The 13,858-nt window shown below is 46.6% G+C and overlaps 1 protein-coding gene across 5 annotated transcripts in view; it reads left to right on the top strand.

The window, feature by feature from the left end:
* LOC119455261 (probable nuclear hormone receptor HR3) overlaps positions 1-13,858 on the top strand; it is a 123,014-nt gene that overhangs the window by 94,928 nt on the left and 14,228 nt on the right. For 3 of the 5 annotated variants that reach the window (XM_037716665.2, XM_037716664.2, XM_037716667.2), the window contains 5 exons: positions 3,098-3,183; positions 6,137-6,278; positions 7,120-7,345; positions 8,802-9,013; positions 10,448-10,480. In XM_037716665.2, the coding sequence (XP_037572593.1) occupies positions 3,098-3,183; positions 6,137-6,278; positions 7,120-7,345; positions 8,802-9,013; positions 10,448-10,480 (699 nt within the window). The remainder of the gene's footprint in view (positions 1-3,097; positions 3,184-6,136; positions 6,279-7,119; positions 7,346-8,801; positions 9,014-10,447; positions 10,481-13,858) is intronic. The other 2 variants (XM_037716666.2, XM_049668666.1) reach the window with 1 other exon arrangement.

Genomic DNA, 13,858 nt, shown 5'->3' with positions numbered 1-13,858 from the left:
CGGTAATGGAATTGAATAAAGGCTAACGGGCAACGCCGCTGGGGCCATCGGGTCACTGGGACGTGACGCAACTTTCAAAGAGAAAAACAGGCGGTGTGGTGGAAATTCCCGAACGCGCTTACACGCGCGCACTACACTGTCGGCAGTAAGCGGCAGCCATTAGTCAGCGTTTCGAGCAATGGCTGACGACACGGAGACCGGGTGGAGGGGGTGCTTGTCTCCGGCGAGGAGGTTTGGGAGAGAGAAGATAGATACGAAAACGGGTGCCGCAGGGAAACGCACCGTGGCCCCATTCCGGCGACGTCGTGCGCGGATGGGCTCGCTTCGGGGAAAGAAAAATAACGGCAAAATGTAACTGCTGGCGGTGCTGGTTTTTCTCTCCCTCGCTCATCCTGCTTTTAGTTTGATACCTATTTCCCTGTGCGGCGTTATTCGCTCGCTTACGGCTCGCTGAAATATCAGAGCATCAGTGCGGGCGACCCGAAAAAGGCGCTGCAAGCTGTAGCAGCGCCGTGGTGGCAGTAGAGTGAGTCCCCCCCTCCCCGACTGCAAGAACGTCTTTCATTGCGTTCTTTCATTTTTGTTACCTTTCTCTATTATTTGGCGGTCGTAAACGGGCCTCGTTCTTTTCCAGCCGTGGAAACTTCGCTAGCATCTCGCTTATGCAGTTCACGTGCGGTGTCCGCGCTCGTATTTCGGGCGCTAGATATCCCCGGAGTATGATAGCGTAAAGCAACCGTGACTGGCGCCGGAACGCGACACAGCCGTGCGAAATGCTGCTGTGACGTCACTGCTCACGCCTGTGTTTATGTTAGCTGTGCTCAGTTCGTATGCACTGTGACATTCTTACGAAATTCGTTGTTATTCACAGTATGACTACATTTCACGGTAGAGATGAATTAATAGTGGTTGAAGTGGGTGTACAATGCTTTATCTATTATTTATTTGGATGGTTCCGCCACCTTTAAACATTAAAAAAAGAAGCGGAACGCAGGGCTGTCTGCTGATATTATTGTCATTACTCACCTCACTCATTAGGAACGATGTTTATAAGGAGAAAACGCAGGTATGTCAGGTATCTGTTAAGGAAGTGACAGGACAAAAAGTATTTTAGCAATGTGAATCCGCAAAATGTGGTGCGCAGCGTCATTTCTCAGGGAACTAGCATTGTACTGCTTTCCTTTCGGACTTGCGCGTAAGGACGAAGTGTCAGTTGACGTGTAGGAAATAAGCCAGGCGGCAGCCGCGTAGTGTGGGCTGCCTCGTCGACGTTGATGCAATCGTAGTGTGAAGCCGCGAGGGAATCCGTGTCCACAGCCAAGCCAGGCCAGACCGCGCGTCGCGCGCGCGTGCGTCTCAATGTGTAAGCAGAGGAGTCCCCTGGGCCCAAACCAAAACAAGTCTGGGTCAAAGAGGGCGTCCTGGATGGCTTCCAGCGAGCGCACTGTACCCCGCCCTCCGAGGAGCCTCCAAAATAAACGCGCGTTCGGCGAAGCGCTGAAAACAAAATGCGATCCAGGCCATTAGTCAGGGAGCTGTGTGCAACACCTTGGGGGATCACCCCGGGGCCCTCTTTTTCCGCGACCGGTGTGCGACGGTAGCCGGCGCTGCTGGACGCCGCTTTCCTTTACCTGGAATTGACCGCGCGCTCAGGTACGCCGGCCCGCTTCGGTCAGGCGCTGGCGCCAAGATTGTTGCCAACGGTGCTGTGCACGAAGCTGCCTTTCCACTCAGTTCTGATTGCGGTGCCGAATACTTGCGATCTCACAAAGAAAGGGTAATGCCAGCCCGGCTTATTAAAGAAGAAATGAGTGACCGCTTGGTGGCTGAGAAACCACGCCTAAGGTAGTCGAGAATGCTAGATTTGGCACTTACGGATGGTGACAGCTTCTGCGCACAGGCGCGTATGCAGTCGGAAAATTCTCGTAGTTGACGCTCAACGCTGTTGGAAGAAAAGAAGCAAGAGGGTGTTGGAGTGATATGAGTAGCCGTTGCATCATGGAGAACTGTACCGCTGAGGGCATCCATCGAATACGAGTTCGGCCGAGCAGAATGCTTGGCATTGCCCTCTAATTATGTTTACACGTGTAGGGACCATGAAACCGCTTATGTACTACCAAGAAACGATGAAGCAAAAGAGGACTGTTGCTTAAGCATACGGAATCTCTCTTCTTTTATCTACTTTTTTTGCGGTAATGGCGTCGACAGTAGCACTTTTCATGGATGCATTTTAATTATGCCGCGACGGACCTAACCTGGTCGTGTCGCAACATGTAAACATTATGTCTCTGTTATATAAAATTTTTGTTTGTTTGCCTGCCAGCCTGAAGTATCTTTATCGCGGGAATTTGTGTGTAATAAAGCGCGTTTCTGCTTGTAGCAGCTACGCTGACATACATTTCCCGCGTGCTTAGAAAGTAATTCCGCTCTTCGTTCTACTTATTGTAGGAGAATGACGTAACGCACAAAAAAAGAAAGGCTCATAGCACCAGTGCTTCTTGCAACCTAATTTCACTACAATGATAGTGTTTAAAAAATATCGAAAGCTAAAAATGACGAAAGGAAGAAAGAACACGATAAACAATTGGATATGAAAAGCGTGCGCGAAAGAAAAAGAAAGCATTTCAAACTACGCTGCTTCTTCTGCATCGTCATGTGCCCTTACAAATGCCTAAGCTAAGTTGAGTATTCTAGCCAGAGGGTTTTCGAAAGCATCGGGACTGCAGAACAGACTGTGAACGTTTTCAGGTGTTTCACTGCATGTGCGCGGTTCATTCGTACTTTCGCATCTTTGTTTTGTTTCTATTATTCTTTGCTAATCTTCTTTCAGTACAGGATAGCCAACCGGACATTTATTCTGGACAGCCTCCGGCTGCTTCCTCTCACATTGTCTTTCTCCCTCTCTATATGCAGCAGTGTTCACTCTTTCATAAAAGTATGCAAGCACTGGTGCATTCGTTGTTGTTCGGTTGATCTTGTGAGATAGTTGCTCGTGTGCATGGCAAACGCAGCAAAATTTCTGCACGATTCGTCAGTGACTCCCAATACCTCTGTTGCTGTTGTTCCTACATGTTTCTCCCCATTTTCTTATGTGCAGCACAAATCGAGATTATCCCATGCAAAGTGTGCGGCGACAAGTCTTCTGGAGTTCACTACGGCGTGATCACGTGTGAAGGCTGCAAGGTACGTTTCGGAGCACCGATATTCCTCTTCACATGGTTTAATGTTAAGTGTATCATGCATCATAAACGCCAGTCTTGCAAATTCACGGTTATGTTCTCATTACCAAATCTTACGGAGGAAGGAAGGAACAGGAGGGAGCATTGCGCAACACGATCGAAGAAAAAAGAATCAGCCCAACACGTGATCGTCACGTCAGAGGACGCTGCTAGACAGGGCAGCCGAACAAGTGCGCATCGACTAAAATGTACCAGGAACCAAACGTTCTCGGTCAATACCCTGTCTCTCAGAGGTCACGTGTTGGGCCGACACTGCGAGGGAAAAGGCGAAGGGAAGCTGGCTGTGTGACGTAATGCTCCCTCGTAGTTTATTTCCTCCCTGGATACCAAATCTCTCGTTTAAATAAGCGCCTAAAGTACCGCGCTGGCCACTTCGAAGATGGCATTGCCTCATGCACAGAAGCGCTGCGGCGAAGTGGATTTGCGGTAACCTTTGCTGCAATCGCGTTCGGCTGCCTTAGACTGCGGATGAAGTTCGTATTAAAACTATATCGTTTTGTTAACGTAAAGTGAACGATGGCACCGTTCGTCTTGCCCTCTCATTTTCTCGATAGAAAATTTGTCAGGCCTATTATAATAATAATGATGATGATAAAAATAAACGTAATATTTAGCTTGTTTGTTCGTTGTTCAAGGGGGAGGCGTTGGGAACTGTAAAATTATATCTTGGAGTGATTCCCTCATGATATTGTACTTGTGCTATGATTCCCTTGGAATAGAGTTCAAGTTAACTAGCTGCAAGTTCAAATCCTGAAGGTTTCCGGACGCAACACCTATTTCTCAGTGGTCGGATGCCTTCACTATTAGCGGTCGCCTGACCTTATGAGCCTCTGTAGTGTATGATCTGCTTCGTGAATACGAGTCTCTGATTCCTGTGGCGTGGCTCAAGTATAGAAAAAAAAGAATGAAAGAGTCGCAATAAGGCATTCAGCTGACCAACAACCCGTATTGTTAGGATGTGTGTATTGTTGATTATTGTTAGTTACGAAGGAACTAATGACACCGGTAGCGTCTACACGAGTCACTTCAGTGTGGTTCATAGTGTGACATGATAGAAATCAGCGAAAAAACTGAGGAAAAAAGAAGGGCGAAAGGACAGAGCGCTACGCTCTCAACTAAGACTTTATTAGAAAAGCTGAGTGCCCTCCTTCTTGTCCCTCATTCTTGCGCTACTTTCCATCATGTATACACACCAACAAGCCCAGAAGAGCATCGTGTTCATGGTTTGAGTTATGGCATAAGAACATAAATTTAGCAAACATCACAACTGGCGTGCAATTAGGGATAGAACCGCTGCAATTACGCGAAAAATGTATATGAAATAGACAGACTGCTACAGTATGCAAAAAAAAAAAATGTTACGAGGTATAATGCAACTGAGTTGATATAAGTAATTAGACGCAATAGCTTGCTGTTAGCTTAGAGAACATTTAAACTATCAGTGGTTAGTGCTTTTGGACGATTCGAGAGGCCAGGGGCAATTTTTTTTTTACGATGGAAATATGTTTTAAGGACAATTCGCTCCTGAACCAAGAACAGTCATCCTGTAAGTGATCCTGTAAAGTATTTCATTTTAAAAAGGATGTCTTCCGTGACATTTAATTGAATGAGGTGCTTGAGTATGCTACTTGGGATCTGAGTCAACTCAGCGAATGCTGACAGGTGTACGCTGCTCAGTGCCAAAAAGAAAAAAAAAATGCGTTAAGTTTGTGTAGCGAATATGGTATAATAAGTAGGCAAAACATTGTTGACTGTTTTGCGTCGCGGATATTATATATATATATATATATATATATATATATATATATAGCTACGATGTATTAACTGAGCTAGTGCGGCTGCATTTCTCTGTGTCGCTGCTGCGTTTTTGAGCGCAGTGCCCTTGAGCTCGGCTACGGCTGCCATTGTAAGATTCAGCTTCATGCCTTGTTTCACTCAACGTTGCGTCCATAACGAAATCTATTTTGCGGCGAGCTATGACTAATCAGGCGAACTTTGGTTTTATAAATAATTTCGTACGTTGAACAAAACGCCTAGTTGTCGAGGTAGTCACAACTAGGCGCTCGACAGCAACCCTTCGGAGTTTATTACTGCCATGAACTAGCTTTAGAGCCACCTAAATGAACGAGAGGAAAAAATACATTGATTAACTAGACATCTCTTTAGTTTCACTTTCCATGTTGATGGAAAATGCGATAAGCACGCCATTTATGAGCAGTTTGTCCCACAGGCAGTATCGTATGCCAGGGCGGTGGTTGCACCATAAGCGCGACTCCTATTGATATGGCTTCCTGCATGCCGTACTCTTATTCAAGTCTATGCAGCGTCGCTGGATGTAATCTACAGACAACCGCGTCGAGATGAGCATTTAACCGCGCTGGTTCGGCAACACTACGGCGACTGGGGTGACGTAATTGAGTATCTCCTACAGACAATGCAAACAGACAGTGCGACGAAATAAGTGTGTTCTATTGTTTGTTTTGTGAGTAGCAGCGCTGAAGAAAAAAATGAATGGGTGACACGCGGTTGAAGTTTGAAGCAAGATAAAAATGACAAAATTATAAAATAGGCAGCGGGTAATTCTAAAGCTTACCTAAAGAACGTTATTAAGCAAACGGAAAGTTCCCATTCTGGGAACTGAAACATGCAATGAGGGAAGCGATGTGCTGCAGTTGAGGAAAAATTATTCCTGGTATGGGGGATCAATACCAGCACAGCGGCTTTTTCGTGGCAAGGCTGGTACCAACCTTGCTTAAAAACAATTAAAAAGGACGAGAAAGAGTTACTCGATCTTGAGGGTTTCCGCGGAGTTATTTTGTTCACGAGGATGATGACGGCCATTTTCCTAGTTGGTGTGTTCGTGCTGACGCATGCCATGTTCTGTTTTTTCGTAACAGGGTTTCTTCAGGAGAAGCCAATCAAGCGTCGTGAATTACCAGTGTCCCCGGCAAAAGAACTGCGTAGTTGATCGTGTCAACAGGAACAGATGCCAGTACTGCAGACTACAAAAGTGTCTCGCACTAGGAATGTCTCGAGACGGTAGGTGGTGTCTGTTCTGCCCTGTCATTGCAGTGAAGTAGGAATTATTTTCTCTTCCTCTACAGTTGAAAATACTGAGCTTCGCAATGACCCTCGGGGAATATTCACGTGGCACGAGACAGGTTGCGGCTAGTACTGTTGCACACTAAATATGTACGTACTAGCCTACTCTAGCCCTGGAGATATAAATCCAGAGGGAAGAATGTGTATATATATAGGAAAGACTACATATACATATATGTGACAATCGAACGTGCCCACTGTACTCATGTCGCATCCTAAAAGCGAAGTGCCTATTCCATCAACATTACGGGAGCTTCTGACGTTGACGGAAAAGGAACTTCGCTTTTTGGTTGCGACATAAATGCAGTGCTCAAGTTATAGTGTCACATGTATGAGCCTATATATATTTGACGAGAGGACTAGCACACAGACCAGTTGACTATATGCATTCCGTGTGTCTCTTCATGTCTTTTGTCGACGCCTGTTAAGCGCGTTTACACGCTCGCAATATTCAACCAACTCGCCCAACCAGCTCCTTTTGTTTTCTTTTTGTAGCAGTGTGTTTGTATTACTCATAGTTATAATCGCTTTTCCTTTCATTTCCATTGTAATCAATTGTAATTGCACTTGGAAAATTTGTGTTATATTCTTAATCGTATTCGCCCAATATGTATGCTCACCTGCTATGATCCCCTTGCTACTGGCAGTATAATGAAATAACGTAGTCACCCGAACTGCATGCGCTCACTGAGGTCCCTAATCAGTGCCGACGGGAGCCAACACGGCAGGAAGGAACAACGCAGCGATGTGCTGCTGACCCGTCGTCTCCTCTGTGCAGCGGTCAAGTTTGGCCGCATGTCCAAGAAGCAGCGGGAGAAAGTGGAAGATGAGGTGCGCTTCCACCGGGCGCAGCTGGTGCGTCCCCAGGCGGTGGCCTCGACGGCCGCCGCCACGTCGACGCAGCCCGCGCAGCAGGCCACCGAGACGTCGCCCGACAGCTCGGTGTTTGACCAGCAGCAGACGCCCTCCTCCTCCAACCAGGTCGTGCCCTTCCTCAACGGAGGGTGAGTGCCCCGCCTATTCCCGAAAAAAACCTCGTTCCTCCCCTTGCGCGATGTTAAATATAATCGGAGCTCTTGCGCACATTTCGCAATTTCGCAGCTTATCGCATAGAACGATTAGAGAAACTTGTTTGTGAAAGACAGATACACATCGGAAGGAATGGAATGGCTCTTCTCGGTGATTTTAGCTGCATTGCTCATCGTGACACCTTTTTAGACCTTTCGTGCTCTTATTAGATGCAGCAGTTCTATTGTACGCTCTCGTAACGTTATACGCACTTCCAGACGTAATTTTATTTTGAAGCATTTAAGAAAGAGAAAGAGGAAGCGAGCGATAGGGATGAAATATCTGTCCGCATGAAAAAGATTAAAGTTATCAAAAGTACTCACACTAACGTCCCCTTCAGAACAAAAGTGGCCGCCATGGCCGTGAGTTAGCCTAATAGCACGTGCCTAGAGTACGATTTCAAACAGAATACCTATGGGGCAATCTCTGTCTCGCCACAGCGACATTCCTTGGAAGATGCACATAGAGGAGAAACTAGCTAGATCATGGGTAAAGTCTGTTCCCGCGTCTTACAGGCGCCTTGAAGGATGCCGAGGAACTCTTCGCAAAAACTAGCTAAGCAATAGTGCACACACGTTCATACCTTGTCACCAAGCTGGTATGAAACACTTGGCTGTGTAGTTGCATAGCAGAGCTTGCGGTCTTCTTAGCTAGAAATGTCCTTCAAACCGGCAGATCAGTTGCCTATAATAGGAGAACTTGTGCGTCTTACAAGCATTTGAAATGAGCAGTCGGAGTTTATCTCGAGGTTTTTCTCGAATATTTGGTCCTTGCAGGGTAAGAAGAGGAAGTGTAAGTATCAACATTCCCTGCTTTACGTGATGGAGTGCAGTGGATTGGTTGCTTTAACCTTAAAGCTGTCATACAAGATTTTACAGCTACAAACGCTGTAAGACAGTGCTCTAAGGCCGAATAAGTGCTCATTTGGGGGTCTTGATGCTTTTGTTGTCTCTTGCTGAGAGTATTTTTTGCAAACAAATACAGCGCTGATTGACTTACCTGAGAAAACCTGTCTGATCAATCGCGACTTGTTTTGGGACTCCAAGCTACAGCGCCAAAAATGCAAACATAAACAAATAACGTCGGCAGGAAGCACCGAATTGCGAGTTAATTGATTTACGTGTTTACCAGCTAATTTGGTATATTAGAACACGCATGAAAATGAATATCAGGAATGACTAGAAAAAGAGGAAACGCGTGCTCATTGTGCACCGATATTGGGCTTGCGTGTTTGTGCTTCCAATGATCCATGCAAACTTAGCTAGAAGGCAGCGCTTCGCGCCTCCACCTCAATTGCTCGAGCCTGTCTTTTATGCGCGGCAACTTGCATACCGGCTTGCACCTCGCTGAGCTGGATCGTGTTCGGTTGTCTAAAGATGGCGCTGCGCGCAGGTACCCTTACTCCGAGGAACTGGCTTCGTACACGCCCAACGGGTACGCGTACGCGGCCACGCCCACCATCGCGTTCGAGATGAGCACCGACTACGTGGACAGCACCACCTTCGAGCAGCGCCAGCAGCTGGACTCCACGGCGGACACCAATGGTCTGCTCTCCACCACCACGCCTGTCGCGGTGCCCGCCTCCTCGCTCGCCTCGCACCTCGGTCAGTCTCTCTCTCTCTCCCCGCTTACTTCCGGGTTCTTCCTCTTCCGGTGCCATGCCTCTAGTGTTTGGTGGTGGCGGCGGGAGTGTGCTTGCGGTGATGGTGGTGGTTTGTCCTTCCGCCCTCGATGTCGTCATTGTTTCTTGTCGTGTGCGCCTGACATTGGTCAACAAAAGAATGAGACGTACATGAATTTATCTGTTGTAGATATAGAAAGCAGGAACATAGTACTTTTTTTTGCTGCGTGGCAATTTTAGTGCCACTGCCTTTAATAGCAGCGTTCTTCGTGTGTTTTACCCGAGTCTGTCGTGTGACACCCTCCTTGAGTTCACGGCTTTCCCGTCTGCGTTTAGCACGTCGAACCGCTACCCCTGATTTTCGGCCTTTGCTGACTGTGTCGCGAAGACTTGTTTAAGGCAGATAAATTTCCGAGTTCGCTGATAAAAATAAAGTGCGGAATTCGCTGTTTCGCGTAGGTGGTATCTAGCCACGGTTTAGGGTTGATAACTTCAGAATTTCGGCTTGTTGGGTGTTATAAATTCAAGATGTTTAGGGTTCTTTTGTTGTGAAGTTCGCCCATATTTACTGTAGCATCATATGCATCCTTCGTGGTTCACTGCTGAGCATTGCCATCAAAGTGTCATCTTGAATCGGAAGCTTTTCACTTCTGTAATGCATACTAACAGGGGCCGCGAGCATGCTTTGTGGAATGCGAGATGCACTGAAGATAACATTGACTGTCGTTCGGCGGGCATGTCGCCCACAAGAGAAGTGAATACTGTAAGAATTGCACAATGGCGTAAACCGGTCTAGCTATTCAGACCAAAGTTAAGGCTGCAGAACCAGCTAGCGCTCTTCGCTTCATTTGCTGAGAGGATGGTCTTTTCAGTGCAGATAGCAGGTATCTTGCAGCGTTTTTTTTTAAGTGGAAACTAATCTAATCTCTTGTTAGATGTAGATTAATGGCTCATAGATTGGTTATAGCTAAACGGTACTTGACGCTTTTTTCGGCGTCAAGTACCAGCATTTCCTAAAATATATGCGATAATAACAATAAAAACGAAAGATATATCGCTAATAAAAATGTTGAAATAAAATAAAAAGCAATCCATCAAAAGAAACCAATACCGGGAAAGACGATTTCTACCAGTACAGATAGGCGACGTGCCCACCGATGCAGTCGGGCAACTGACATAGTGAATCTAACTACATTGTGCGAGTTCTGTTCCTGAGCCCGTCTGTTGGTGGTTTATAGCTGTCCTTCCTTTCTGCATGGCTCGCAAATGCAGCACTAACCGTCGTTCATCGACGTAACCCTGGTGGTGGTCATCTCTTCGTCATCCGGAAAAAAGTGACCATTGTTTTCTTCGTAGGTCAGTGTGAACAGCGGCTAATTTGCCTGTGTCTCTTTTGCTTTTACACGGGGACCCACAGAAGATTCAGATTTGAAATCGGCCTCCCAAGAAGGTTAGTTCATAAGCATCTCGACTGTTTTCCTTACAACAATCTTTGTGCATTTCTTTGGTACCCTGTAGCTGTCGCTTCTAAAGAGAACGAAAAGATGGAGCTTTGCTCCTCGTAATGTAACACTGTAATGCACTGTAAGAACAATCGAATTCATCGAAACAAAGGCGCAAGGTCCTATTGTGAGCCGTAATGGAAAGGCATTCGTTAATGACATTGTGGCGGAAACGTACAAGTTAGTATGCACATTCTCCATGTCTTCAAGGCCTAACCACTTAGCGTTATATTACGCAAATACGTGTGCAAAAAATGCTCGTAAGGAACGTCCGCTTACTGGGGGAAATCTTTTGCCGAGTTTCATGGCACGCACAGTGATTCAAGAATCTACTGATACTCGAAAAGCCTTGTTGCCTGATGTCTCGCGGTGATCGAGTTCTGCCTTTACTGAGTACAATAATTTCGCGACTCCACTCTTTTTCTCAAGGCGCTGCTAGATGTCGTCCCTTTGTCCCTGTTTTGACAATTCAGGCGCAGTGACGTTTTCAATACAGTCAACTTTCTTAATGCCGTCTTTCACTGTTCTCTTTTTCTTCCTCTCTCTTGTGCACACACCACTGCTGCTGTGGCAGGACTGAGAGGTAATGTTCGTGCTGTCCACGTTCTCGTGATACCCCATCCCACGTGTCGCTAAATGTCTCCCACATAATGCTCTTTGTTTTCGAGACTGCACATCGCACTGCCCTAGCTTTCAGCAGCCGGCTTGCTTGCGTCGCTGGAAGCAGTACGCATGTTTAAAGGGGCCGTGGCGTGATCGTCCGACTATCTGCAATGAAGGGTAGAGAGCTCAATGGTTATACACACAAGCAAAAACTGGGCTCTCAGCGCCCATTTTAACTCGAAATTTCACTTTGAGATTGCTGCCTCTAACCCCTCCCACCGACAGCGATAGCCATTCTGACGTGGTTTGTGTGACGTGAGGCATTGAGGGCCTACCACCGTGTCGTCTGGTTTGAAACAGTTCGAGAACGCATTGGACGTTTTGCTCCGCACGCTGTGGCACCCAACGGCACAGTAAGGGCGTCGCCGTTGAATTTTACCCGCAATCCCTTCACTCGCGTGATAAAAAGCAGAATCAAATCGCCGAGGCGTACACGCAAAAACAAAACAACACATGGCGGCGATGACGTATTTCCAGCTCCTTCACTTCAGGTGTTGCAGTACACAAAAGCGTGGCCTTCGGGATCGGTTTCTGTTGCTCTAGGAAGTCGTTCCCGGGGTTGCCAATTCATTTTGTCACTACTCTGTCTTGCAAGACTGCTGTACAGTTCCACTGCGACATAAAAGAATAATTCAAATTTTCTACCTCACCGAATGCGATAAATTCTGCCGGCTTGCTGTGGGAGGCGTACCGTTTAACATGCAGTGCATAATTCAAGCTCGAAAATTTGTTGGCATGGCCTCTTTAAATGCAACCTTCTGACGCCATGAGTGCAGGAAACGAAAGGACCGCAGATTCCGTCCTTTCGACAAGAGCTGAGCTTGTGGCGGGCGATACAGATAGGGCTCCTACGTTCGAAGAGATCAAGTTACGGAACCGTTGAAACGAGCTGGCGAAAACGGAAATTCTCGGCAAACGTTTCTAAAAACATTTCAGGGTTTTACAAAAGCATCGGAAATCAGACGTGCTGCAGAGACACAAATTAACGTCGCCACGCATCAGGTTTCCGGTCATGGTAAAAATGTCGTCCCGTTCAGCTGTGCCTAGGGCCCAAAATTGAGCCTTTACCCAGAGATTAGCGCGTAGTGATCACGCATCCGAGAAGTGAGGTTGCACATATCGTGAATGCACCACCTGAAATCTTAGGTTAACGAGTCCATGCACTGCATGTACTATGACGCGGTTGTTATGTAACTAGTGGTTCTCGCTTCGAAGGCGGCCGTCGTGTCCCATGTCCAAAGCTATCTCAGCTCCGTATGCTGAATTTTCAAAATACCACTGCCAGTTGTAACGCTACAACTTAGGGCAAACGTGTGCCCAGGACTGCTGCCATTATTTATTTATTATACACTTATTATATAGTTGTTATATAGTTACTAATCATACTTTGTGTATCGACTTCTTTTTTTTTTGTGGGAGCAGATCAATAACATTACGTTATGCTGAGACCGTCTAATCACTCATCACCAGTGAATAGAAAATGCATAGAAAGAAATTTTTAGCTCATGCCAGCTGCGCAGGTAAGTTCAAAGTTTCCATTATAAACATATCTTTTTCCCGTGAGCAGTGGTTTTCCTCCTGATACTTCATACATGTCTCGATCTTTGTAGTCAGATGAAGGAAGGCTACTGGCAATGTAGCTGGCGATGTTACATGGCTTTTGTATTTACATAGAATAAACTGGTCATTCGTTGTCGAATTCACAAAGGACCAATAATGGCATCAAACTTGCTTCCTTAGGCAGTGCTGCATAGACGCTGCGTTGTTCTAAGGAAGCACATCAGTAAAGTGCTTCCAGATAGTTCGGTTCCTTCATGTAAAAAGACGAGCAAGTTTGGACGTGTTCGGTAGATATTGTTGGATCCTTTCCTGTGCCAATGTTAAATGCGATTCCGTATCTATTCCTTTACGGCGGCGTTCCCACTGTTTTCTTCTACACGCAGTATATTGAGGACAGTTATGGAATGAGTATTCTCGTGATGTCACCAAATACGTTACGCGTTTACCCCAGTCCACGTATTATGCGAATCACCAAAAATTCATTGTACTGTACAGCAGATGATTTTCCATAGACAATAAGGCAAACTGAACAATACATGTTAAACAATAAAGTTAACGTTTGATTTTTCAGACTCCCTAGGGGCAGCGAAAACGTCCGAAAAATCGGGTAGTCCGAAAAAACGAATGCATGCCTTTTACTGCCCCCAAGGACTCAAATCGCTACAGGCACGTCCGAAATGGCTCTAGAGGCCTGCCAGTACACTTATTAGGCGTATCGGTGCTCGCACAGTGACAGGAGACGGTGGGTGCAAGCGTGTGTAATTAAGGAATAAGGTGTCCCATGACAATTGCCCCATCCCGCCGTTGGTATGCCTCACTGCTTAACACTGCTGTAGTGAGGCGAAGCTGACGTTCGGGAACCGGCATTATGCAACGCGCCGTGCTTTCCGAACTTCCAAGACATTGGCGAGGATTACAAAGGTGGATTCAGCGCCATAGCTCACAGCGGCGAATTGTTTAAATGAAAAACACGGTAATGAACAGCAAGAAGTTTGGTAGCGAACGTCGAAGTAGCGAGGCCTAGCGCAGCTGCGGTGGTGGCTACGGCTGCGTAGGTTGCTATGATTAATGCTGCTTCGGGCCTGCGGCCATGGCAAGAAGTC

The sequence above is a fragment of the Dermacentor silvarum genome, chromosome 6, assembly GCF_013339745.2.
Source record: "Dermacentor silvarum isolate Dsil-2018 chromosome 6, BIME_Dsil_1.4, whole genome shotgun sequence".
Classification (NCBI taxonomy): domain Eukaryota; kingdom Metazoa; phylum Arthropoda; class Arachnida; order Ixodida; family Ixodidae; genus Dermacentor; species Dermacentor silvarum.
This window is presented reverse-complemented; position numbering and strand designations above follow the sequence as displayed.